Source organism: Callorhinchus milii, unplaced genomic scaffold (assembly GCF_018977255.1).
Source record: "Callorhinchus milii isolate IMCB2004 unplaced genomic scaffold, IMCB_Cmil_1.0 Scaffold2, whole genome shotgun sequence".
Classification (NCBI taxonomy): Eukaryota; Metazoa; Chordata; class Chondrichthyes; order Chimaeriformes; family Callorhinchidae; genus Callorhinchus; species Callorhinchus milii.
This window is the reverse complement of record NW_024704743.1, coordinates 35,737,128-35,762,879: the sequence shown is the minus strand read 5'-3', so window position 1 is coordinate 35,762,879 and position 25,752 is coordinate 35,737,128. Positions and strand designations below refer to the sequence as shown.

The window sequence follows — 25,752 nt, the reverse complement described above, 5'->3', positions numbered from 1 at the left end:
AAGTTGCTCCCTGTCCTTATCCCCTTGGTGCATCTCTATTGTTGGCAGACTTGTGTCTTCTAAGGTGAAGACAGATGCAAAGTACCCATTTAGGGACTCTACCATGTCCTTATCCCCCATTACAACTTCTCCCGTCTCTGACTGAACCTACATTTACCCTCACTAGCCTATTCCTCACCAGTCTAGATCTCAGCACAATTCATTGTCAATTCATTTTACAATATATTCTGTGAAGCGCTTTGAGATGTTTAGAAGACGTGATAAGGCACTATATCAAATGCAAGTATTATTATTATTGGAGCGAGACCAGAAAAAGAAACTACCTAATCCCAATCCCCTCTCTAACCCAGGGCACGGCAGCCATTGCCGGTGACTTGAGTTGGCACCTTGCCTAAAACCAGCTACCTCTGGGCACATCTGTAATCTGCCAGTCAGTGTGGGTCACTTCCACACTTTGCATTGACTTGAGTCATCAATTTTATTTGGTCAGGCGGATGTCTGACACAAGCTGAAACCCATCACTATGCTAAGAGCACCTAAACCAAATTGAGAATTCCATGCATCCCACCTACATATGGAAATCCGAGATAGATTGTTGGAACGGAATGCATACTCCCTCTCCAGAGGGACCAACCTGCTTACTTAATTCCGGAAAGTATTAGGCGCAGGTTGGCAAGAGCCAAGGATTGGGGACCCTAGAGTGTGTTGGAGTCTAACCTGCGAAAACTGCATAGCTTGTCATTGCTAGCACTGTTTGGCAAGCTTTCCTGCTGCTTGTCCAGCCAGGACCACCCTACCCATTAGGGCTTTGGCTTGCATGGTTAACAGGAGCTGAATGGAATGAATCCCTGCCCCCAGTGACTTGTCTGCCGTCCCAAGTCCTGCTGATGAGCCAGGCTGGCTGTGCTGTCATCGTCAGTGCCCTGGAATACTGTAGACCTGCCTGGCTCAGGAACTGGATTACTGAGACCACCACAGAGGGCTGGCTCGATTTCGATATTCTGTTCCCAAACATGTTGCCTTGGAGCCAGTTCAGCTCCAAGTAGACCCCGTTTACCTCCCACCCCAAGAAGGATAGTCACACTAAGTCAGCAATGAAGCTTAATTCCCCCTACTCCAGGTGCCAGAAAAATAAAGTCGCTGACACTCTGACCGCTCATCAGACGAATTTCAACATCCTCATCATTATTTCCAAACCCCACCGTGATCTAACTACCCTATCTGCCATATAATCTCCTATAGACCCAGTCTGCCCTCTGACACTGGCCTGTTGCTTGTGCTCCACTCCCTCTGCTCGGAGGCTGACCTTCAGCCACCACCCTCCAGGCCTCTGGAATTCGCTTCCAAAACAAGCTCATGATGCCACCTCCACTGCCCCCACTGTTAATCGCCACTTTGATATGTTATTCTACATAAGTGACGGTAGACAGAGGTTGAGGCATCAACTCCAGACAAGATTTTGCATTTGTGGTGCAGCTCTGCCAGTTTTTGGAGCCCTTCACCTACATTAATGGTGTTTGTAAGTAGGATTATCCCCATACACAATGAACACGGCTGTTTTCAAATTACAGAAGAAAATATATCCGAAAGGTCAAGAGAGCATCCAATGACAAATAAACAGAGTAGAAGCAGGAGATGTCACGGGCTTCAGATGCACATTGCAGTAAATGTTCAACCCTGTTATAAGCATCTTTGCAGTTTTTCTCTCTCTCTCTCTGGAAGCATCTGTTTCCCCAGCACATACACACAGGTAACCACGGAAACAAGCCTGTGGTCAGCAATTACTGGCCTTCTCCATCTCCACTGACTGAAACCCACTGAATTCATCCTTCAAGAAAATGTGTTACAAAAACACTCTTATGTGGAAAAGAAGGCCCAAGGCAGCATGTAGTTCGAGGAAGGAAACAAAATCCAAGCACCACGTGTGGAATCTACAAAATGTCGTGCTGAAGATGGAGAGATTTTGAAAGCTGCATTTGTGCATTGTTTTAATTCCTGCATTTGTTATAGCTTCCTCTCTGAATGATGCTATTTTCATTCCACACAGTAAGACCCCCCCTCTCCAAACCCCTTCTCTCGTGAGGCTGTTTCTGCAAACCTTTCTGTTTATGAAGAGGAAGTGTGATCTAAGGGGCATTTTCTGAAGTTTCTGTATTAGCAGGAGATCCATAAAGTGGTCTGGTGGGGAGACAGAATCTACTGGTCCTTTCTGTTTTTACATATTCCTGGGTAACACAGTACGTTATATTCAAATACAGCTCAATGGTGGTGGTTGGGGGTGGGCAGCACGGGCAGAGACGGTTTAAAAACTGCACATATATGGATATTGCATGTATATATAGATACACGTGCACACACATACTCACACACACACACACATGCACAAATATATCCACAAAATAAAAAACATTATTGGTTTGCTTTATCAAACGTCACAATGTCAATCCATCCCGAGACGCTCCATACCCCCAGGGTGATCTTACCATAGCATTAAATCTGCTCCTCACCCCCACAATCCTCAGGGCTTTAAACACTAGGGAACAACTGCCCCAACACAGCATTTGCAATCAATAGCGAGAGAAGGAACTGTTTTCAATAACAACAACTTGCACTTATATAGCGCCCCTCATATAGGGTAGCATCCCAAAGCCAGGGGAGGTGAGCATGATCACGGTCGAAGAGGAAGGTCTTCAGATGCGACCTGAATATGGAGAAAGAGGGGGCAAGGCAGAGAGATAGCATTCCAGAGCTTTGGGGCGTAGTGGCCGAAAGAGCGGCCACCGATGGTGGAACGAAGGGTATGAGGAACAAGCAGGAAGCTGAAGTCAATCGAGCTTTCAGTTGAGCTCCTGGGTTATGCCAGGAATGGCTCGGCCAGGAATGGAGTATCTCTTAACGAACAGAGAAGACAAAACCCGATGGAGCAGACCTCTCCCATCTGAGGAGACTGCCACATAGATTGCAATTCTTCATCAAATAACTGACCACTCCTCACTCACCTGTGCATGTTGCCATTGGTAGTGAAGGCTTGGCCACAGACATTACATTTATAGGGACGTTCCCCTGAGTGCACCAACATGTGGCGGTCTAGTGAGCTGGCCGAACTCAACGACTTGCCACATATACTGCAGGAATGGCTGTTTCCTCCACTGTCAGTGTTGTGCTGCAGAAATAAAAGGGTTTGGTTAAAGATAGTAGCCAGACATGAACCAGCTGGACCCAGGACATTATGGTTATCAGCTATGCTACCTTGCTTTTCAAATCACACACTCATACCTCCATCTTCCTAGTCATGTACACTACCTCTACTCCTCCAACACTACACCCGGAATTGACTTTTGAAGAAGCAGTGGTTTTCATCACAGTAAATATTTATTGGAAGTCAGTTTTCATACAATGGTAAGACAATGTGAACGGAGCCTATATCAGCACTGCTCGAAAGGCTCCCAAAACAGTTTCTGCCCCAACTCTGCAACTGAACTATATTTCCCCTTTCTTTTACATCTGATAAACATAAATTCAAAGGCAAAAATGCAAACTTCGTACTCTGAGGCTCAGGCTAATTGTCTCTATTTGCTAACCTTGCGTTCATGAGTACAACTAAGATTTTTCAGACATTGCCGCCTGAATTTGAGTCCACTTATCCAATATGTGGAGGCCCGCAGATGTAGGGCACAGCATTAAGGCTCACCCTCATTCCGGAGGTAACTTATTAATGGAAAAACCCTTAGATTTGAATCAACAAGGTAAGTACATAAAACCTCAAAGCCAACATTAGCGGGCACTAACTGAGCAAGCTTTGTTTAGTGGTGCCTGGTTATAACATGAATTTGGTCTTAGCTCCTTCAAGGAAAAGATGGCAGTGTGTCTATGTGTGTGCGAGAGAGAAAGAACAAAACACACGTAGGGGGAGATAAAGTATGCTATTTGGATTATTGAAGAACGATCTTGTATCAGAAACTAAAAACAAAACACACACAAAGGATGTGGAACAACAGTTAATGGCCATTACTTACGCTGTCAGGTATTTCATATTTGAGCCGATGATAGGCAACTCTAGACTCAGCATCATGATCGGCTCTGCTGTTACTAAAGGACTGAAAGATCTTGTATAGAACTGGTACAATAAGGCACAACATACCTGCCGAATATGCGTAGTTAACTGGTGCTGGGTTCCACAGTTTTTCTCACATAGAGGGCAGATAAAGGTAGACTTCTCCTCTTTGACTTCCTGTGACTGCTACACGATTGAAACAAAAACACCATTTAATTATCAATATAAATAATCCCTGACTTCCAAAGACAAACACAGTGCAATACGTTGGATATGCTATGCCTGAGATCTGCATTACAATACATTCCATTTTAAGTTTGTGCTCTTCGATAGAAAAAAGACAATAGAGTCCGAATCCTGGTAGCATAATATCAAATTGGCCAAAGGGTCTTCCTCATCCAAACTTCTTGTGAAATCAATGCAATATGGCTAGAGCTCAGCTGCTTCAAGCCATCCGCTCTGGTTATCAGTTACACAGTAAGCAGAAACAGGCAGAAGACATGGAAAGCAAAGGATGAGGAAGGCGAGGATGAGGATTTTTAACTCTACCCTCTGGGGGATGGGGAGTCGGGCAAGGGTGGCGATGATAGGGTCACAGAGCCTGGTGCGGGAGAGGACATGAGCTGCAGAGTTCTGGATGATCTTGCGACGCCCTTCCGACATGAAAGGCACTAAACAAATGTAAGTTTGTAGTTTGCATGATCTGCAGCTTGTGGAGGGAAGAGTTGGTAGGCCAACAAACAGGGAATTGGTGTAGTTGAGCCTCAGTGTGATGACACTGTATGTCAGGACAGTGAATTGTGTCCAGGCGGGCAGTCTCAGTTGTCTTACAGCAGTTATGCCGATAGCTAAAGGCAGCAGGGAAGTCCTTTCAATCAAAGTGCTATTTAATTCAGCGAAGTGCAAAGCCTCATACTCCCAGCGACTCAGGTTCATCATCAGTTAACAATTCATTACCTCTCAAAAAACTTAAAACCTATCACCCAAAACGTAGTGAGTTTTACCAGTTCCATCCCACTCAGGACAGAAAGAGAAAGACAGAAAGAGAGAGAAAGACAGAGAGAGAGAAAGAAAGAGAAAGGAGAGAAAGAGAAAAAAGAGAGACATCTCTCCATTTGGACTGCAGGAAGTGATCTGCCATTGCAGAGGGAGATGTTATCTAGCCAGTGAGGCGCGCAGGCTGACGCTGTCTTACTGCCCACAGCAGCTAGGAAGAAGTGCAGGTTTATTGGGCGGGGTGGTGGCGGGAGTGGGGGGAGGAGAGCAGCGCTTATATTTCTTAATTGGTTAAGTAAAAAGAATACTTTATTTAAGTTTTAAAGTCAGAGGGGTTGAAATGTTTTATTTGAGAAGGCTGGGGTTGAAAAGAGAGCTTGAAAAAAAGTGGGGCCTGATGATGTAGACCCTGTACATGCTTGCACAAAACACCATCCGCACAACGCCTCAGCTCCCATCTGAGCCAGGGTCTGTACAGTCAATGTCACCAACAACAACAAATTACATTTATATAGCGCCTTTCATGTCGGAAGGACATCCCAAGGTGCCAGACAGTTAAGGATTTGCACCTAAGCTGGGAGTTGGAAATAAGAGGTTTGGAAGCTAGGGGAGATCAGGGTGGGAGTGTGTCATGTACAAGGCATTCCCTGCAGGACACTCAGTTTACGTCATGAGCAGTTTGGATTCTGTTAAGCATGGTGACAAGCTTCCACATGCATCACAAAAAAAAGTCACTCGGCACCTTTCTCTATCTTGAGACACCGATATTGGAGGGTTTTCGATCCCTTCACATCACTCGATGCTGCATGATTGCTATCACCTTTTTCATATTACAATGTAGCGTGACGGAGGCTGTCATTTCTGATATAGCCATGGAATGCTAATGTGGGTAACTCCTGACTTAAAATGCAATCTATGCTGAGTTTTAATCTCATCTTTAATATACTAGTACGTGTAAATTCTCACTGGGCCAGTGTAATTCTAAGGAAGAATTCTGCTCCCTGCAGAACTAAACTCGACTAGCACAGGCTGCTTGGCCAGCTTGCACTTTTGAGAGCTTGGTTCCTGTTACTTGACAAGACGCCCGACTCTGGCTGTGAAAGGAAGAAAGTAAATAAATGCTGTGTTCTAGAAAGTGCCAGGAAAGCCTGACGCTGCAATAAAGGCTGTTTTGATCTGCATGGAATGTGGCATTGGTGCGCTGGCGACAAAAACCAAGCCAACAGAGCGTGTAAATTGATACAATCAGCCCCTCATCCAATAGCAGTCAGAACCTCTTACAGCGGGTCCTGCTTTTTAAGAGAAGCCAGAAGCGTCTCAGCAGTCGGACGCTTCCGTGTGCAGGTGCACGAAGGGTTCGTAGGGAAAGTGACAGAAGGTGGGCGGCTGCTATGACTACAGAGGAGAAAGGACAACAAGAGAACTGTTCACTGGAGGAATTTAATACAACTTCAAAGTTATTCTGTAGGCTATGAGGGTTGGGTGAAGGGGGCCAGGGGAAGAGGCTCCCCCTCCCTCTTCTCCTTCAATGGTGACTGGTACTGAGAAACAGACCCGTGGCGTTGCCACAGTCAGGTACCTCAGGCTGGGTCCCACTCTGTCTCTGCAAAACCTGCACAAGACAGTCAGTAACAGTAGCAATGCAATGGGGGTGGAGGGGGGATAAATTACACCCAACACTAATCTGTCCTAACTCAGCGTTCATATATACATAGGTCAAGAATGGGAACTCTAGGTGACTTTTCTCTGCCTGCCTCAGGGGTGTAGAGACTGATTGTAGATCAGGGGAATCGTAGTGCCCCACTGATCAACTAAACTCAGCACAAACCTGGGACTGTCCTGGTCCACGTACCCGAGTTTCACAACGAACGAGGCATTTATCTATTTAGCCATCTAGGGAAACACAATAGGTTCTTTTTTTAAACTGACTCCACAGTTGCATTCTAACTACGTCCTCTTCCCGTTTTGCCTCACTGGGGCAAATCAGCATTATCTGATCAGGGGTCACTCGTGTATAAGAACATACAAGCACGGAATAAGAAAGGCCATCCCTGTCCTCCACACACACAACCCGCTTCTTCCACAGCAAAGTAAAACCATTGAATTGACTCTACCTACTGGTGCTTTATCTATTTATGAGGGGAAAACTTAGTGTATAGACTCGCTGAAGCTCAAAGAAAAAAACTCTGTAATAATCCTCCAGTCTAACCACCCTTCTGCCCCACAGACAACATCTCCTCAGCCCAGAAGCATAGAAATCATTATGTCATGAGGAATTTGTTCATCTCAGTCCACATCTCTCTCTATAATGTATTTATATATATATAGATCCTACGATAGCAGATCCTTTTTTCAACTTGATCCTAATCCAGTCTGTTTTTCAGAAAGAGACAATTGATCTGATTCTCACAGCCACCGTGTGGGAAAGATATGTTTTCTAACATCTAATGCTGTTTCTAGCCTACGTCTTCCAGTTCTGCCTCTCATAGCCTGCTTACATCCACACAAATTAATACCAAAATGATTTTAAACTACTGGAGCACGTTCCCTTTTCTCAGTCTTTCTTCTGATCAGAAGAAGTTCAGCTCTGTGAGTCTTTCCTCATAAGCTGCAGCTCAAACTCACAGAACCATCATTTTTACTCTGCTCTGTCCAGAGCTTCACCAGAGTTGAAAAAGTGTTCCTCAGAAAAGCAGTACTGCTACAGCTGCCTCCTTCCACCAGGAACAATCAGTCAGACTCAAATTCATGCAAATCCGAATGATGTATATGAAGTTTCCCTGCAGAAAGCGCAGGTCTTTGTCTTAAGGTGGCGAGTTACCTGTAGTGCTTTCCTCAACAGCACTTTCTCAACTCCAATGGTCATTTTGAAGAAAGAGTAATCAAAACCATACACAATATCCTAACCACCAGTGATCTAACACAAGGTTAAAAAACAACTTATTTTGCTTCATTGTCAAATGCCCTAGACGTGTAACCTAGTATTTGAACAGCTTTGTTGACAGAGGTTTCGCACCGAATGAAAACTTTCAGTGAAAGCTTTCCCAAATCCTTTCCCTTCTCCACCTCTGCTAATGCAATATAATTTACACTTATATAGATCACCTCTCATATCAGGAGGAAGTCACAAAACACTCAACAATTCTCTCCGGACATTGGAGCTGGTGGTGTGGGGTGTAGAATGAGGAGGGTAAAGGTAACCTTAAATCAAAGAGGTACATTTTGAGATGTACCGTGGAAGAGGAGAAGGAGGGAGTCCTCATTGTGCATGGTTGTTTGCTGTGTTTTCTGTTTCTTGGTCAGTTATGTGAAGTGAAGCAGCACGGGGAGAAGAGGAAGTCACAACGGTAAAGTTCAGCAGAATCAGAGTGAAGCGTTCTCAAGGCTATTGAGCTGACATGCAAAGGCTCCCAAATGGATGGAGAGACTGTCAGACAGAGAACACTGGGACATAAATCCTTCGTCTTCCAGCAACATGTGGAGGAATCAGTAAAACTTAACAGTCATTTCCTTCCAGTGGTATCCTGCTTCTCATCACAGGTGCTTTTGATTAGAGGTTGGGTGGAAGTGGGGGAGGACAAAAATGTTATTCCGAACATATCACCATCAAAGAACACTAGCATTGCTGCTAACACTGTGCACATTGCCCCATGCAATATTAACAGTGCTGGTGCAGTGTGCTAACGTACAACACACTGAGTGCTGGTGAGTGGACAAATGCTTGTGTTTACGACTGGTTAAGTCCATCCATTCAGACCTCTCCCCCGCCCTACCCAACCCCCATTTTGAGATTTCAATGATAAATAGACTGAAAAGGGGAGAGAACATTTTTACTGCCAGTCTTCTCCTGTCCTCTGCTCCTGAAAGCACTGCCTCTGGCTACGGTGTATTCCCATAGGTGCAAATGCCCACTGACACCTTTGGGGTTTACATGTCAGTCTGGACAGTGAGGGGTGGGGCACTATGTGACCATTGCATAGAAGTTTATAAACACTTTTCCTGACCATCTTCTGGTGCAATTTGATATTTCTAAATACTTTTTTTTGATGAGTATATGATAACCACATGGGAAAACAACAATAATTCTTCCATTTGATAAAGCGGCTTTCAAGTCCCAATGTGGTGCTTGAAACCACAACTCTCTGACTCAAGCGGTAAGAGTTCTACCAACTGAGGCAGACTGACAAATGGCTAGGCGGAACCACTGAGACTAACAATATGAGGGAAATAATTAATGCAGAAACAGCAACTATCCTGGGGCAATTTACTGACTGGGTAATCTCATTTGTATACTTCCATTTAATTTTCAAATCAGCGTTCAAAGGGTTGATGAAGTTATCAATCATCTTTTGTGTCAATCTGTTCTTTAGTACTGAGCACTTTTTAAAGGTAGACGGTACAGTGATTCAAATGTTAGCCACAAAAGATATCATCCCATTCCCCCCATCCCCAAAATACTCTAGCCTTCTCTGCTACAACAAAAAGAGAGATTTTGGTCAGCGTGAATTGCAATTGTGGAGGCCATTCGTGTTTGTAACCATCAGGTTTCTTCAGCTCTAAATGGAGATCGTTGATTAAAAAAGAAGTTACATCACTGTTGTTCAAAGGGCCACTGCTAAACCCACGTGAAGCAGTTGACTTTCACTGCCACAGGACGCAGGGCTTGGAGCTCTGCCATGGCAAGGCTGCCATGAGCTCAGAACCTCTGCCGCTGATTTAAAAATACCTCTGACCCTGTGCACAAGAGGTGATGCAAGTTTACAATCCAGCAATGGCCTGCAGAGTGTGAGTGACTGACACACGGTGTGACACTGCTGTGAGCGATTGACAGTATCACATAGCCTCTGTGGGACCAGAAAAGAGTTTACACTGGATTCCTCCCAAAAATACTACAAATAAAGAGTTAATAGGATTCACCTGTTGCCTATCTTTGAACCACATGACCACTGCCTTTTCCCCATACCCCTTAATACCCAATTACAGTATTGTTCAATAGACGAGAGTGCTGGGTAAAGGTTACAGTTCAGCCCGCACTCCGAGACACTTAGTCTTTTGCTTTAACAATTTGACCAAATGTGTTTTTTTCCCTCTGTTTAACCTTGGATTGAAGATCAGAGCTCAAGCACAGCACTACCTGCCCTGATTAATATTGACTCTGCAGTTTATCATTAACCAGGAGCAATGCTAACTCCCATACCTGTACACACAGCACATACATAGCATCGGGCAGGCCAACCAAACAAGTAGGAGTACTGTACGTTTAACTCTGCAGTGAAAAGTGTGAGTGCTTTACCCGTAACAACAGCTGCTACTGGGGGTTCACTTTTCTACACTCCAGTTGTGTAAAAAACATATAAAAGGCCCAAAAGAACTGTTTGAAACATATGTCAGAAGTAAAAAAGCTTTGAGCTTTCCGTTCACAAATAGTCTGACTGAGCCTCGGTGTACTGTTTTGCACAATCGTTCAATACTCTAAATACTAATAATTGAATTGATGTAAAATTGTGGCACAATGTATTGCATCAATCTTCCCCCCCATCCCCCATGGTGCGAGGTTAAGGAAACCCTCAACTGAGTCAGAGGGAACATGTACTCTGATATGCTTTAGAAACAGATGACCAAGGAGGACCAGAGGCAACTCTACTGTGCGCTAAGTGAACTGCTCTCACACAGGTAGGTGTTTATCATCTGTCCTCAAGAGTCTCCGGAGCAGGAACAAGGAGCAAATACATATCAGTTCAAGGCTCCTGTTCCTGAAACTACTGGAAACTTCTGTGTGTGTGTGTGTGTGTGTGCACATGTGTGCTGGCCTAAGAGAGCGAATAGGTACTAGAGGGTGGCAGTGTCCATGCAACAAGCAGAGCTCAGTGTGAGGGAGCAGGGGATGAGAATTTATCCCATTCATTTGCCTCACCTGAACATGTATTTCCAACAACATCTTTCTGCCATAACTCAAAGGAATAAAATCGTACCCATAAGGATCCTTTGCCAAAGAAATGAGTCTTGTAACCACCATAAATTCAACCGATTGCTAACTATTCAGTTTGGAGGGTAAGAGATGAAAGAAAAGAGGTAAAATTACAATCAGTACTTCTACACTGTGGGGCTGAAAAGTCTGCCAAAATGTCCCTGTTTGACCCATCCCATTTCTGGCTCTGTCATGCTTTCTAGAGCATCTGGAGCAGATTATTTTGTAGTTCTGTTGTCTTGAGTGGAGTTGTGTATATTCTACATAAGAATATAAAAAAANTTCCTTGCATTTGATATAGTTCCTATAAAGTCAAAACGATTATAGGAAATTGCTGCCAAGTATAGTAACTGTAAGCGAACCAACAGACTATTTGCACACAGCAATTTCCCACAAAAAGTCATGAAGTGAATGACTAATTTTATCTAGAGAACTGTTGGTCAGGATAGTGCAAAAAAATTTCTCTCTTTTTGAATAGTGTCATGGAATCTTTAATGTTCTCCCCCACCCCCAACCCCCACAAACATTGAATTACTTGTATGGCCGTTTAGTCACAACCTTTAAATGGTTTGTGAAATCAAACATAATATTATTTGTCAATTTGGTTCGAAAGGGCCTCTTTCCTTTTACAGTGGTCAATTTCAATTGTGACGGACATTTTTCAACAGACCTCACATTAGTAATGAGTGAGCCTCGACAGCAAATGTTATAGGCTATTGAACCATCACAGAGAGTATGTGCAGGCAGCCTCTCTCCTCACTCGGCATCTACATCCAGGTTTTCCAACAGAGGTGTCCAGACAATAACTCGGAACATCCCCCTTTTTAACCAAGGAAAATGCTAGCATGCTCTGTGCTGCCAGGATAAGATTAACAAACACAGTTAGGATCCAAATCTGGGACATTTTTGCTCTGAGCAACCAGGTGCTCACTGAAGACAAGCACACTCTGCCATTTTAGTTAAGATTGGTTTGTCCAACCCATTTACACAAAGTCCTGAAATGTCCTCAATTGGATTGTATCGATTTGCGTTTCAGGGAGGGCAAGGGATTAGCTGAGCGATGCTGATGGTAAAGTGATGAGTAAAAGAACCTGTACGAGAACGAGATACAGGCACATGGGGAGAAGTCCTGTGTCCAGATACACCAGAGACTGAAGCCTCATGTTCTTAGCCTTAAAATCTATGATTGTGCAACATTTTGGAGAACTCAACAACAACAATTTGTATTTATACAGCACCTCACACACAGGGTAGCATCCCAGAGTGCTTTACAGTGGCGGACCACGACCCAAGCCAGGGAAGTGGGGGGAGATGACGTAGGCACAGTCAAAGAGGAACATCTTCAGGCATGACCTGAAGATGGGGAAGGAAAGGGCAAGCTGGAGGGATATAGGAAAAGTTTCCAGAATTCTAGGGTTTAGTGACGAAAAGCGAAATTGAACTCCAAATTCAGTCTCAAATTGGAAGCAGCTTTCCTGTCGTTAAGGCAAAGACCATGAGGAATTTCAGGACTCTGCACTCCGAGTCCAGCCTGACCTTTAGTTGATTCCTACCTGCTGCTTTTTCCCAGGGCGAGTGGATGTGGAAGACTTGGAGGGGCTCTTGTGATTCTGAGGGCTGGACGCATCCCCGCTGAGCTTCCCCACGTTCATTACTGTCGACATCATGGACTTCACAGAAGACAGGTCGTCGTTCTCAGGACTATTTGGCAAAGTCACCGCCTTCCCCTTGGAGGCTGTAATCACTTCAGTCTCTCTGTCTGCTGGAACACAAATGCCCAGGTGAGGGATCAGACACACATCTTATGGAAGAGAACACACTTAATTAAAAATCACACAGACACGATAAAAACACACAGACAGATGTGACACTCACACAGACACACACACACATACACAGTAAAAATCACAGCACTCACTGAACTCCCTGATGGGTCAGCAAATTTATCCAATGAGTTGCTGAGCTGTCCCAGCTTGGCTCCCTGGTCTATGGCTCAATGATACTGGATTAAGGAGGAAACAATCAGATAGGCTTCCCCCTCCTGAAGCCTAAAAATTTCACCTAGTCGTAGCCTGTAAAAGCATTCACCTTGGGATTCAACCTTAATTTGGAAGTTGTTCATTGTTCCTACAGAAATTAAAAAGATGGCTCAGAGAGCTAGTTTTTATTAAGGCGGCTTTCGAAGGCAGAAAGGTCTAGGGCCAACAACAACAACTTGCATTTATATAATGCCCTTCGCCTAGGTTAGCATTTTGGAGGGCAAGACAGAGGAAATCTGAAATGGAGTTGCAGAACGGGAGCAAAGTGGCAGTGGGTGAACCTTCAACCAAACATAGTCCTGATGTATCTAACCATCCCACCCCTTGGATGGAAGAGAGAACACCCCTAACCGCTATCCCCTTCCTCACCAAACATGAGCTTTTCAAGCCAATGTGTTTACGGGGACAGATGAATTAATCAATGTGTGTGCGTGTGTGGATACACAATACACATGCTGGCAACATTTGGATCAGGTCAGTCGTGTGTTTATGCCAAGTTTCAATCTTCATGACCATTGCTGCAAGCTGACCATTAACCCCTGATCAGCAATCAGTTATAGAAACAAAATCATTTTCTGGACATAAGAAGGCTTTCAGGCCCATCATGTCATTGGCACTAGTTTTTCTAAATCGTTTTTTCCAAAACTTAATTCCACTTTCCCCATATCCTTTACCATTTTTACAGCTCAAGTGATTATACAGTTCCCTCTTAAATAATTCTACCATTTCAGCCTCAGTAATAACAGTAGGCCATTATACAAGGAATATAGGAACATACCACACCTTTATAAATCACACTGATCCCCTCTCATAAAATATCACTACCAAGAGACAACATAAACGTACGGCACGGTTCAACTCAATAAAAGAATGTTTAAAACCACTAAAAACAAATTAAAAAGGTAAAAGGAAATACTTTGTCATTCTCAATAAATAACCTCTCCAATGTTAACTGATATCATCACAAAAGTGTCACCTAAGGTTGAACTGCTCTTCAATGGAGAACCTCCAAAACACACAAAAAGCTAAAAATATCATCATCCATGTCAATACCAATGCCCTCAGAGTGGCACTTTATTCATACCACAAAATATACATTGTACAATCCCACAAGAGACACGTCAGTTTACACTGGGTACAATGACACCAGCTTCCATGGAAGCAACCAGTGAGCTCGCTCAAAGTACCATCAATAGCAGAGCTGCCACCAAGAACACTTTTGTCACCCAAACCTGCATTAGACATATCACATACAGTCCATCAGAGATTCCAGCCACAGTTCCTGACACACACAACCATGTTGTACACACCAAAGAAAATTGCTAAAGGAGCACGTTTTTTCAGGAATGTTACCCCATTAAATGATGAACTTGGGGTGAGGAATAGAACAAGCAGTATCACTGGGTTGGGTACAGGTGTATTGACAATACCTCAAGTGACTTTGTAGCAAGAAGCCTGTCCTGTCAGGCTGAGCACAACCTGCAGTCAGTGTGAGTCAACAGCCACAAGCTCACACCCCATTTCACAAATGGGAGAATTCCTGTTTGATCACCATCCCCAAATGCTCAATTAATTCCAGCCGCCCACCTAGAGTTGTGTAAACCTCACTATTCTTTCTATACTGCTGAATTTCCTAATCGTTCCTGGTAGATTGTGCATTAGCCTACTGTCTAAACCTGCCATTAGAAGTATTATAGAGAGCCCATGAGAGATTTCACAGACAGGTCGTTGGTAGCATTCTTTTCTATGGGTCAGAAGGCTGTAGCAACATTCATAAGGACATCATAGCTGCTATATCAAACGCGAGGATTATTAATACAAAATACAATACAAAATTACATTTGTAAAGCGCCTTTCAAATCGAGAGAACGTCCCAAGGCGCTGAACAGTCAGGGATTAAGATCTGAGCAGGGGTTTGAATCAGGGAGGGTGGAGGGCAGAGAGGATAGCCAAAGGCACGGTCGAAGAGGAGGGTCTTGAGGCGTGCCTTGAAGGAGGCAAGGGAGGGAGCGAGGCAAAGGGAATGTGGGTTTGAGTTCCAGAGGATCGGGGCAGAGAGGCTGAAGGCCCGATCGCTGATGGTGAGGCTGGTCGCGTAGGGGACATGGAACAGGTCGGAGCCTGCAGATCGGAGGGAGTGGACAGGTTGATAAGGGGTTAGCAGGTCGGAGAGGAAGGAGGAGGAAAGGCCGTGGAGGGCCTTGAAGGTGAGGATGAGAATTTTGAACTCTATCCTCTGAGGGATGGAGAACCAGTGGAGCCAGGCGAGGGTGGGTGTGATGGGGTCACGGAGCCTGGTGTGGGAGAGGACACAAGCTGCAGAGTTCTGGGTGATATGCAGTTTATGGAGGGAAGCGTTGGGAAGGCCATCAGAGATTTGGCATAGTCAAGCCTGGTTGTAATGAAGGCATGTATGAGAGTGGCAGATAATAATGTTATCTACCACACACACCAATCCCTAAACTGAGAAAATGGGAGTCCAAGAGGGCAGCCTATACCACCTATAGGACTGTTCTGTCTGTTAGCATTCCAGGAATGTCCAGGCCTCCACTCCGCACCTACTACAGTCAACACACAACACAATCCCTTACATGAAGGATGTGTTGGCCACAGTACAAGCTGTCTTTGTAATCCACTCCCTCAGACTAGCAAAGTCAAAACAGACCTACACACCAAGTGCAAGAGCCTGTTCTAATACAACCTGTCCAGGGCCAGTAACCATATTCCACACCAAGGCCAGATTACCTCCATTTTCCTCATGGGCTTCAGGCTGATAATCTGGACCATCTTCTTCCTGGTCTGTACTTGCATCAACTAATGTGTCCAAATTAGCACAAGATGCAGTCCCTGGATCCTTTTCTTCAGACGCAGAATCCAACACTAGAAAGACAAATAACCCTATATATAATAATCCTGGCTTCTGATACAGTGCCGAGAAGGTTGAAAGTTCCCAAAGATGTTTATGGGTAATTGCTGTTGGGTGTAGTGACTGTGTAGTTGTTGGCCAACACAAGAATGAAAACGAACAACAAGTACAATGACACAGGCAAAGCCAGATTTAGATCCTACAGTGTACTGTGCCACTGACCATTCATATTAACAGTCAAAATAGTGTGTAAAGGATGATGATCAAGTGTGTCAAAATTATTTCGTTCAAAAATGTTAATGTTTTGAAGCAAACCCTTGATTCCTCATCAGAACTTGCTGTGCTAACATATTTGCCAAGTTAGCAGTGAACATTTTCCATTTTATGCCAGTTCCTACGTGCCCTGTGCAATTCAAGCACCGCATTCCCAATCAGCCGACCCTCTATGTTGGTTACATAGCAGCCAATATAACACACGCCTGCTCCTCTAGCATTACTTCACACAAGGTTTGTGAGTATCTGGAATGCACTTGTCCAAGAATGTCATCCGGGCAGAATCCAGTGGGATGTTTAAAGGGGAGATAGATAATAATCCGTACCCTTGATGTAACAATTCATCACGTCATCAAAATGTCTTAAAGTGTTTCATAGGATTAACTGTAAGGTGTAGTGACCATGTATATCGTTAGCGAATGTGGCCGCTAATTTCCACAAACAGCCATGAAGTGAATGTCCCAATTTTCTTTAGAGCATTGTTAGAGATACCAAGATACTTGGGAAGTAAAGGGTATTAAGGGGTATGGGGAAAAATTGAGGACATGGGAATAAAAGATCTTCTGGCATCTGTGGAACACAAAATAGCTTTCTGGAGAAGAGCAGATGTGAAGGGAATAACACAAGTGACATTTTATTTTTTCCCAGTTTTCTCCTGAGATCTCCCCACATAATGCACATGATCCACGGACAAGAGATCAACAGCACGGCTGAAGCTGTGAGCTTATCATGCAGGGATTCACATGCAAAGCCCTCCACAGCCTTGCTCCACCCTATCTCTGTGACCTGCTCACTCCATATAGATCAGTCCCCTCACTCCAGCCTGTTCCACATCCCCCGCCTGGCCTGCCCCATCATCGGCAGTCGTGCCTTTAGCCTCTCTGCCCCCACCCTTTTGTACCTCACACAGTCTCTTCGTCTCGCTCTCTCCCTTGCCTCCTTCAAGGTCCATCTCAAGAACCCTCCACTTTGACTGCGCTTTGGTCACCCTCCTACCCTCACCCTCTCTGTCCTCCACCCTTCCTGATCCCAATCCCCTACTCGGGTCCAAATCCATGACTATCCAACGTTCTCTCGACATGTGAATGTAATTTGTTGTTGGTGTCCAAAGTACAGCGCTCTGGCTGAAGCACCAGTGCACTGGATCACTTAGTGAATGGACTAAACCAAGGCACAATGTGACGTAGTATGTCCGAGAACACAATCTAACTGGCTGGATTACATACGGAGCAAACATTCTTCATACAGCAATTAGAATTGAATAGCATAATCCATTTTTTTTAAATAGCAAGAAAACAATGTACTCAGTCTCTGAACAGAGGACCTTCTTAACCTCTGTATTGATCCAGCCTGTTAGGACTACTGCACCAATTAGGACAGAAAATGTTGCTCATATTTATACACAGAAAAAACAAAAGTCTGTCTTGCAGAATCCAGTTTGCTTCCCTTCCCCTCACACAGTTACTATACACTGGGCACCATTCGGATAGTGATGCCCGATTTCCTCCTCTCCATCCCAGTCTATAAATGCTGCTGGGATGTTTGAAACGCAACACATACTCACAAGCATGTAGTACGCACGCGCATGCGAGCGCACCCAAACATGCACAAACACACATGCGCAACCTGAGCTGTGGTAATTTTTTGAAAAAGCTTATAATTGACACTGGATGAAACAAACCATGCACTGTTTTACAGGGCTCGGCCTCATTTGAACAGCTGGAGATTCGGGAACAAGAGACATTTGAACGGAGGGAAGAAATTGTCTGCAGCTGCCTCCTCCTGTGAGCTGGTGACTGAAGTACTTTCAGTCATCAAGTAAATGTATGTCACTTCGCAGTGGCTCAGTGGGGGAATGCACAGGGGGTGGTGCAGTATTGGGCCTCCAGACCAGAATGAGCTGGCTTTAATCTCTGGTCTGTGTGGAAATAGCCATTCCTGAGCAAGAAAGCAGTACGTGGACCCTCATGAAGCATGTTGAGACATTCTCCCGATGTGAGAGGTGCTATATAAATGTGAGTTGTTGTTGTTCTACACTTGGCCTCAATGGCCTGGGGCCAGGAGGGAGCAAGATCCTGCATTGGTCTCCCTACTGGGGAAGAAAGTATCCTCTGTTGTTTCAGGAGCATGGCTTGCGTCAAACTCCTCAGGACAAGATATTCTGCCAGAGTTCCCACTCCCTGACCGCTATCTCCTGTTGGAATGTCCACATATCTGGCCTTCAGGCGAGGACAGGATCGAGCTAGGCAGAGACGTACCTCATGGTTGAATATCCTGTCAACACTCAGCCTCAAAGCTCCCACGTGAATAATGGCCACTTTGCCAAGGCACAAATAGCAAAAGCTCCTGTGAAACTAATGCCCAGTAATGTGCAGATACACAGCAGCACTGGCTTCAAAAACAGTCCAAAGGAAGGATCCCTAATCCAGTCTGCGGCAATCAGACATGCTTTTCATCCCTTTGGGTCGCTTGAGTAACTAGCTGGATTATAAAGTTGTAAAGGTAAAGGCCTTTTCTTATCCGAGAGACAATGAGCCAGGCAGAGAATGAGACACACCAGAGTCCTTTCATCTACACAATGTGGGTAACAAAAGTTTACACGCTGACCCCCTGGGGACTATGTCCATTACACTTCCCTGATCTCCTGTCGCATCATCCTCTTTGCTTTCAGACTGGGTAATGCGTGCGGTGTGGTACTCTATAAGCCAGTCAACAGACATCAATCTACACCACTTCAGTGCTTTAAACAATGTTTTATCCAGATGCTCAGCTCATGTCTGAAGGGCACGATACTGATGGGGTATGAGAAGCATTTTACTGCTGGGCGGGGTGAGGAAGTAACCAGGGTAGTCATCACTAAGGGAAGAGCTGGCTGCTGTCATCAGGTATCAGAACTAGCCATAATTTTCCTCGATTCAATCATTAATCTAAGGAATCTTCAGTGCAAAACACACAGGGAGTAATTCGCTGCCACTGCCCTGCACCTCTGGGAAGTCACTGCTTGAGTATGCCCAGTGTTCTACAGTCTCAATATACTGCCACAAATATCATGCTGAAACAAAGATCTGTCTGTTCCTCCACGCCTACATATACAGCCTCAAATTTCTAGCTTTAAACTTAAAGCCGAGCTGCCTGGATGGGTCAGTTTGGTTGAGCTGTTGCCTCGTCTGAAACTAGCCCATAAAGGCGCAATCCGTCCTTTGTACAGAGTTGAGCCAGCTGTTTTCAGTCTGGGTGGTGGGGGTTATAAATTGGCCTCAGTACAAGGGTTCTTGCTCTCAGTCACTACCAGCAGCTGTTGCTGAAGAATGCACTTGGATGCTCGGTGAGGACAGGGCTCGGCTCTGAACCCTAAAATGTTCAAAGGATCTGCTGACAAGTGACCGGAACCTATCATACGCCAATCACTAAATATAGCAATCTCCTTACAGTAGGATTTGCCATCCAAAAGAACAATATTTTAAGCAATCAATGCTAGACAGAGTGATCCTTCCCTTAGCAACCCCTCCTTGGTTGTCTAAATTCATGCATTAAACATGGCCACCCAGGTGAGGTACTGGAAGCCAGCTGGTACCTGCGTAACCTACCCTGTCTCTGCACTTTCAAGAGAGGGTGGGAAAGAAACCGTGCAACATAAGATGTTACGATTTGGAATGCATTGCCTGAAAGGGCGGTGGAAGCACATTCAATAGTAGCTTTCAAAAGCAAATTGGATAAGTACTTGAAAAGGAAAAATCTGCAGGCTATTAGATTAGAGCGGGGTAGTGGGACTAGTTGGTAGCTCTTTCAAAGAGCCACACAGGCACGATGGGCCGAATAGCATCCTTCTGTGCTGTAAGATTCTATGATTTTACAAGCGGGGGAAGGGGGAAGGGAGAGGGAGAAAGTTAGTAAGACAGAGAATGTGAGTGGGGAAAGGATCATTATCGTAACTGTAAAGCACAAGCTCCAGGTAACTAGCCGACTAAAAAATAAACTTTTATTTTTAAAAAGTTACAAAGTTTCTGTGACTTTGTTTCATAATTTCTTTTCTCATTCACATAGCTGATTACAAACTTCAAGGTGGGAAATAAAAGCAGCAGAAAAGACGCAGTAATAATAATCCTTACATTTCATATAGCATTTTTCAAGTCGGGATGATGTCCCAAAGCGCTTCACAGGATTTACTGTCAAGTGGAGTGACTTTGTGTTTTGGGGGCGAACACGGCAACCAATTTGCGCAATAGCAAGCAAGTGAGGTTTTTAAAAGGGAAACAGACGAGTGTGGCAAACCTGCAGCAGCACTCTGACTCCACTATGCAAAGATGAAGTAGGCTCCTGCCAACGTGACCCCACCCTGTAATTGGAACGAGGAGAGCACTGCATTTAGTACAGGACAGTGATGGAAACATCGCTCGCTCACAGTTTGAGTCAGCATTTCCCAAACTGCTAGTCTGCATGAGCTCTGCTTGTTTTAACAGGTCCCGTACCGCTGGCTGGCTGGCTGGCCTTGGCCTCCCTGCTGTTGCTACCCTGAGCACATTTACACCCAGAGAGAAAAGTTTTTTTCTTGCTTAATGGCTCCTGTAGAAATGATGGTTCTCACAATTACAATTTACATTTATTTAGTCTGTCACGTCGTGAGGACTTCTCAATTCAAAGCGCTTCACACAACTGTCTGGAGCCTGAATCGGGGGAGGGGGGGCTGAAAGAAAGGAAGAAGGCGGGGAAGGGGGAATGTGGCTGACAATTCAGTCGAAGAGATGAGTCTGAAAGTGGAAAGGGAGTTGATGAGATGCAGGGACTCCGGGACGGAGAGAAGTGGGGGGGGCCACATGGCTCGGAGCTTGCCCAGCGATGGAGGGGTGGGAGACGTGAAGCAGGTCCATGTGATTGCTGAGACGAGGACAACTTCTGATAAGATAGCTACCCACACTGGGAGATCAATTGTTCTCAAATATCTGAATCGGTTACCATCAATATAATTACCATTATGATCCTATCTATGTGTTCGCATTTCTTTGGGGAGGGGGAGAGGATAAGAGATAAAATGGAACTGATTTTATCAATGCGAGACAGCGTTTAAAGAAACGTTAGGAAGGAGACGCATGCAATATTGCATTGTTCCACCTTTTGTGAAAGGAGTATTTAAGCCAAGCACCCTCCCTCCCCTCCCCGGGCAGTTGGTAGCTCATATGATTAAGATGGGATTGCAGTCTTCATGCATAATCGTTTCTGTTTTGATAGGTTAGTGATTAGCAGGACACTCAGTGCAAAGTGTACGTGAGGGGGTAAAAAAAAAAGGCAGGCAGGGCTCTGGATAAAGCAGCTTTCCCGGCTGGCCTGCTGATGACCTTCCTAAGCCCTGCAGCAGTCACCTTTTATTTTTTTTTTAAAAATCGCTCCTTCAGAATGGAGACAGTTAAAACTGTGGGAACTGCCAAAGGCTCCTCCAGCACTGGGTGTGTGGAGCAAGCCTGCATCTGTTGTCTGCCATCAGCAGCTACTGCCTCTGCCATCTCAGCAGCACAGCGAGGCCCTAAACCAGAACCCAACCTCAGTCACAACGCTCACATCTCTCAGGTTCTCTCTCTCTCTCGCACACACATATATATGTGTATATATATATATATATATACAGATGCAAAAACCCACACAGAAACATAGACATGCATTCACCAAGATACAGATACCCGCACAAACACACACACACACACGCACCGAAACAAAAACACCAACAGAAGCAGAAACACACGAAGCAGGAAGCTCTAAATTTGTCTCTTTAGTTATTTTGAACTCGTCAGCATTCACTTTAGTTAGTTCCCACTCCTGGGAAGAAAATGGTTGAACTGAAATAATCTGTTAGTGGTACAATTTGGTAAAGTTGCAGAATTATAATGATGTGGCTGTTAAAATAGTTCCTCACACTCAACGATAACCCGTCATCAGGATCTGCAAGATATCAAGTAGGCTTGTGTGAGCGCACATACACACACACACAACAACTTGTATTTATTTAGCACCCTTCATGCAGGGTAACCCCTTGGAGAGCTTTATAAGAACGCACATACGCAGTGTTAAACTCTGCACTCCTTCTTCACAGGGTTTCTTTGATTAAGAAATCCGAGTGGGGACTCCTTCCAGTAATCAGACGTGCGTGGCACAACTCAAACTGACTGCGCTAGAAAGTAGGAGAGTTCAACTGTTTCCAATTAGTCCACATTATGGATTTCTGCATTTCTTAACGGGAATTCAAGAGTCACACAAAAATGACGGCAGAGTGCTTAGAAAGTTGGTTGATAATAACAGCAAAACAAATTATATTTGTGCAGCGCCTTTCACCTCGGGAGGATGTCCCAAAGCGCTGGACAGTCAGCTCGCTGGACCCGAGCTGGGGGTTGAGATCAAGAGGGATGTAGGGCAGGGAGGGTAGGTGAAGAAGGGTGACCGAAGGCGCAGTCGAAGAGGAGCGTCTTGAGACGGGCCTTGAAGGAGGTAAGGGAGGGAGAGAGGTGAAGAGACTGTGGGATGGAGTTCCAAAGGATGGGGGCAGAGAGGCTGAAGGCCTGATTGCCGATGTTGGGTGGGCCGGGCTAGGGACATGGAGCAGGCCGGAGCCCACTGAGCAGAGAGAGGGATTAAGGGATAACTACACCATAGTGGTGTGATTGGCACCAATGGCATGTTTAGTGGTACAAGAGGTCTGCACAGGTCACAGGTAGTCTGAACGTGAGTGTCGCTTGCCCTGTACGGCTCAGCACACATTCAGAGCTCTGATCGGTCACCTCCCAATGGAGGCATCAAGTCTGATATAGGTAATAAACCAATGGCATAGGGTCTCTATCCCAGCATCAAAAACTTAAAAAGTAGTGGCTTTAGCATTCTGGTCCCTTGTTATTAGAATAAAGCTGAGCTTGAACTGCAATCAGTGCAAAGTGGAAGCCCCGTGAGACCACTTCTCGGGGGTGGGTTGGGTGCAGGGGGAGGGTTGGGGCAGGAAAGCGTTGAGATAGAGGGAAAGATAGAAGGAAGTGCAGTCGCACAAACATATCTGATGATGTGCACTCGGAGTGGGGGTCCCAGAAAAGGTTTGAAAGTAATCAGAATTACTGTTTTTCCCAGGACAGGAACGGAAATGAATGCAAGAGAAAAACACTGTAGGTCAACCAGCATCACAATGTTAATGATTCGGGTGTGACTCTTCACTAAACCATTAAGTTCTGGTGAGTGGCCCCATCTGGAACCCTACACCTTGATCTCGTTCAATGACTGAGAGACCTGCTGTGCATTTTCCAGTACTTTTTCTGCTTTACAACATAAGATTTCCAAAAATTCCCACAGGCTTTTATACTTCCTCAGAAGCGAGGGAGGAAAGCCGGAGAGATGCAGACAAAGTGAGTGGCACTGGGTAGGCAGGTAGAAAGGCAGAACTTGCACAGAGCAACTGTGGGAATTTCTGTGCCCTGAAATTATTTAATGAGAGGGAACCACTGTGGCACACACATGGGAGCAGTATATAGCCGAGCAGGTGTACAGTCTCCAGCCCTTGCTAACTGCGTTACTAGTGTGACACTGAAGCCAGATGACTCGCCTTGATAAAGCACCGACCGCTTCCACAACACTGAACTGACGGCTCTGAGAGCGAGACGGTTACAAATGATTTATATTTCCAGGAGGATCAATGGATCAGGATGACCATATTTTTCCACACGCCGTTTTAGATAGGTTTAATGTTTCACCTTCACCATTCAGCAGAAGCCATTAACTTCAGATTTACAGCATTCGTGAGTTTTCTTTTTTAAAAAAAAGAAAACTTTTTTCTTACCATTTAAGGAATACAACCAGGTTATCGTTGACACCAAAAGTTAGATGCTGAACAGTAGGCATTAGTAACAAGGCTGCAATTCAATGAATGGGTTCGGCAGGTTACCTCATAAAACCGAGTGCAAAGTTTAGCTATTTATTGGAGGGCTGTCCAACCCCTGAGATTAAACCATTGAACCCTTCACTCACTTTGTACTACAATGCTTCCTGGATAAGAGAAACAATAGTATTTGTAGTCAAACCTGGAGCTCAAATGAGACAGATTAAACCTGTGCAAGGTTTATTATGCTCTGGGCACTAAGGAATCCTGCAATCACATCATGGAGGTAGGGCACAGTGACACAATTACTCCACCATTCTACAGGTGTGAAGATTAGACACTTAAACTTAAGAGCAGGAATACAGGTAAAGGAGCCAACCATCCCTCTGAACCCCACCTCCTAATCATGATGCACACCACAGAATAGTGCAAGAAAGTGCCTGTCGGACACACGTGACTAGCTGCTGACACTTCCGCAGTGATGGCGATGATCGGGGGGGAAACTTGGTACAGCATGGATAGAACTATTCACTCGGGATTGATCACATGCTGAACATTAAAAGTTGTGTTATTTTTGCCAAGTTGTTTTTATTCATGAACACAACACAACCTTCAGTTACCAACATCCAGTTATGCAACACACAAATTCCAACATGAAGGCACAGTTCTAGAGCAGGGGATGGAGAGAGGGGAGAGAAAACAGCCAGTCTCAGCACGATGTGTGCAGTGGTACTATTATAACTGCCCGTCCTAAAGCATCAATCATGGAATCAGTCATTCCTTTCATGGCTGTTTGTGAGACACTGCTGTGCGCAAATTGGCTGCCACATTCGCCTACAAAATATAGTCACTACACTAAAAGCTATATCCCGTGAAGCTCTTTGAGACATCCACTCTATGTGAAAGGCGCATTATCAAAGTTAAGGATTGTTATTATGTTTAGTAGTTTGTACAGCCACAAGAAGCCAATAGAACCCCCAGTGTTGGGGGTGTCAGCGTAGACAATTTGAGTTCAAAGTCCTGACATGGGGCTTGAACCCAAAACCTTCCCAATGGCGCTGGTATACGTATTTCTTTTAAAAAGACTTCAAGTTAAAAGAGTACAAAAATCTTACAGCAATTTCACAAGGATGTTATATCATGGAATAGCAACATGGAGGTTGTGGAGCTGGTCAACATTTTCATGTTACAATACAAAGTTACATTTACAACAACAAATTACATTTAACAGCGCCTTTCATGTTGGGAAGACGTCCCAAAGTGTTAACACTACTGGCTGGGCACTCGAGCTGGGGGTGGTCGTTTCTGTTTTGATAGGTTAGTGATTAGCAGGACACTCAGTGCAAAGTGTACGTGAGGGGGTAAAAAAAAAAGGCAGGCAGGGCTCTGGATAAAGCAGCTTTCCCGGCTGGCCTGCTGATGACCTTCCTAAGCCCTGCAGCAGTCACCTTTTATTTTTTTTTTAAAAATCGCTCCTTCAGAATGGAGACAGTTAAAACTGTGGGAACTGCCAAAGGCTCCTCCAGCACTGGGTGTGTGGAGCAAGCCTGCATCTGTTGTCTGCCATCAGCAGCTACTGCCTCTGCCATCTCAGCAGCACAGCGAGGCCCTAAACCAGAACCCAACCTCACAGTCACAACGCTCACATCTCTCAGGTTCTCTCTCTCTCTCGCACACACATATATATGTGTATATATATATATATATATACAG

At 44.9% G+C, this 25,752-nt stretch overlaps 1 protein-coding gene across 8 annotated transcripts in view; it reads right to left on the bottom strand.

Moving 5' to 3' along the window:
* The window catches only part of rreb1a (ras responsive element binding protein 1a), a 136,489-nt gene that overhangs the window by 58,163 nt on the left and 52,574 nt on the right, over positions 1–25,752 (bottom strand). For 5 of the 8 annotated variants that reach the window (XM_042332105.1, XM_042332103.1, XM_042332108.1 and 2 more), the window contains exons 2-5: positions 15,803–15,937; positions 12,572–12,780; positions 4,142–4,240; positions 3,000–3,163 (exon numbers count right to left, since the gene is read on the bottom strand). In XM_042332105.1, the coding sequence (XP_042188039.1) occupies positions 3,000–3,163; positions 4,142–4,240; positions 12,572–12,780; positions 15,803–15,937 (607 nt within the window). The remainder of the gene's footprint in view (positions 1–2,999; positions 3,164–4,141; positions 4,241–12,571; positions 12,781–15,802; positions 15,938–25,752) is intronic. The other 3 variants (XM_042332107.1, XM_042332106.1, XM_042332104.1) reach the window with 2 other exon arrangements.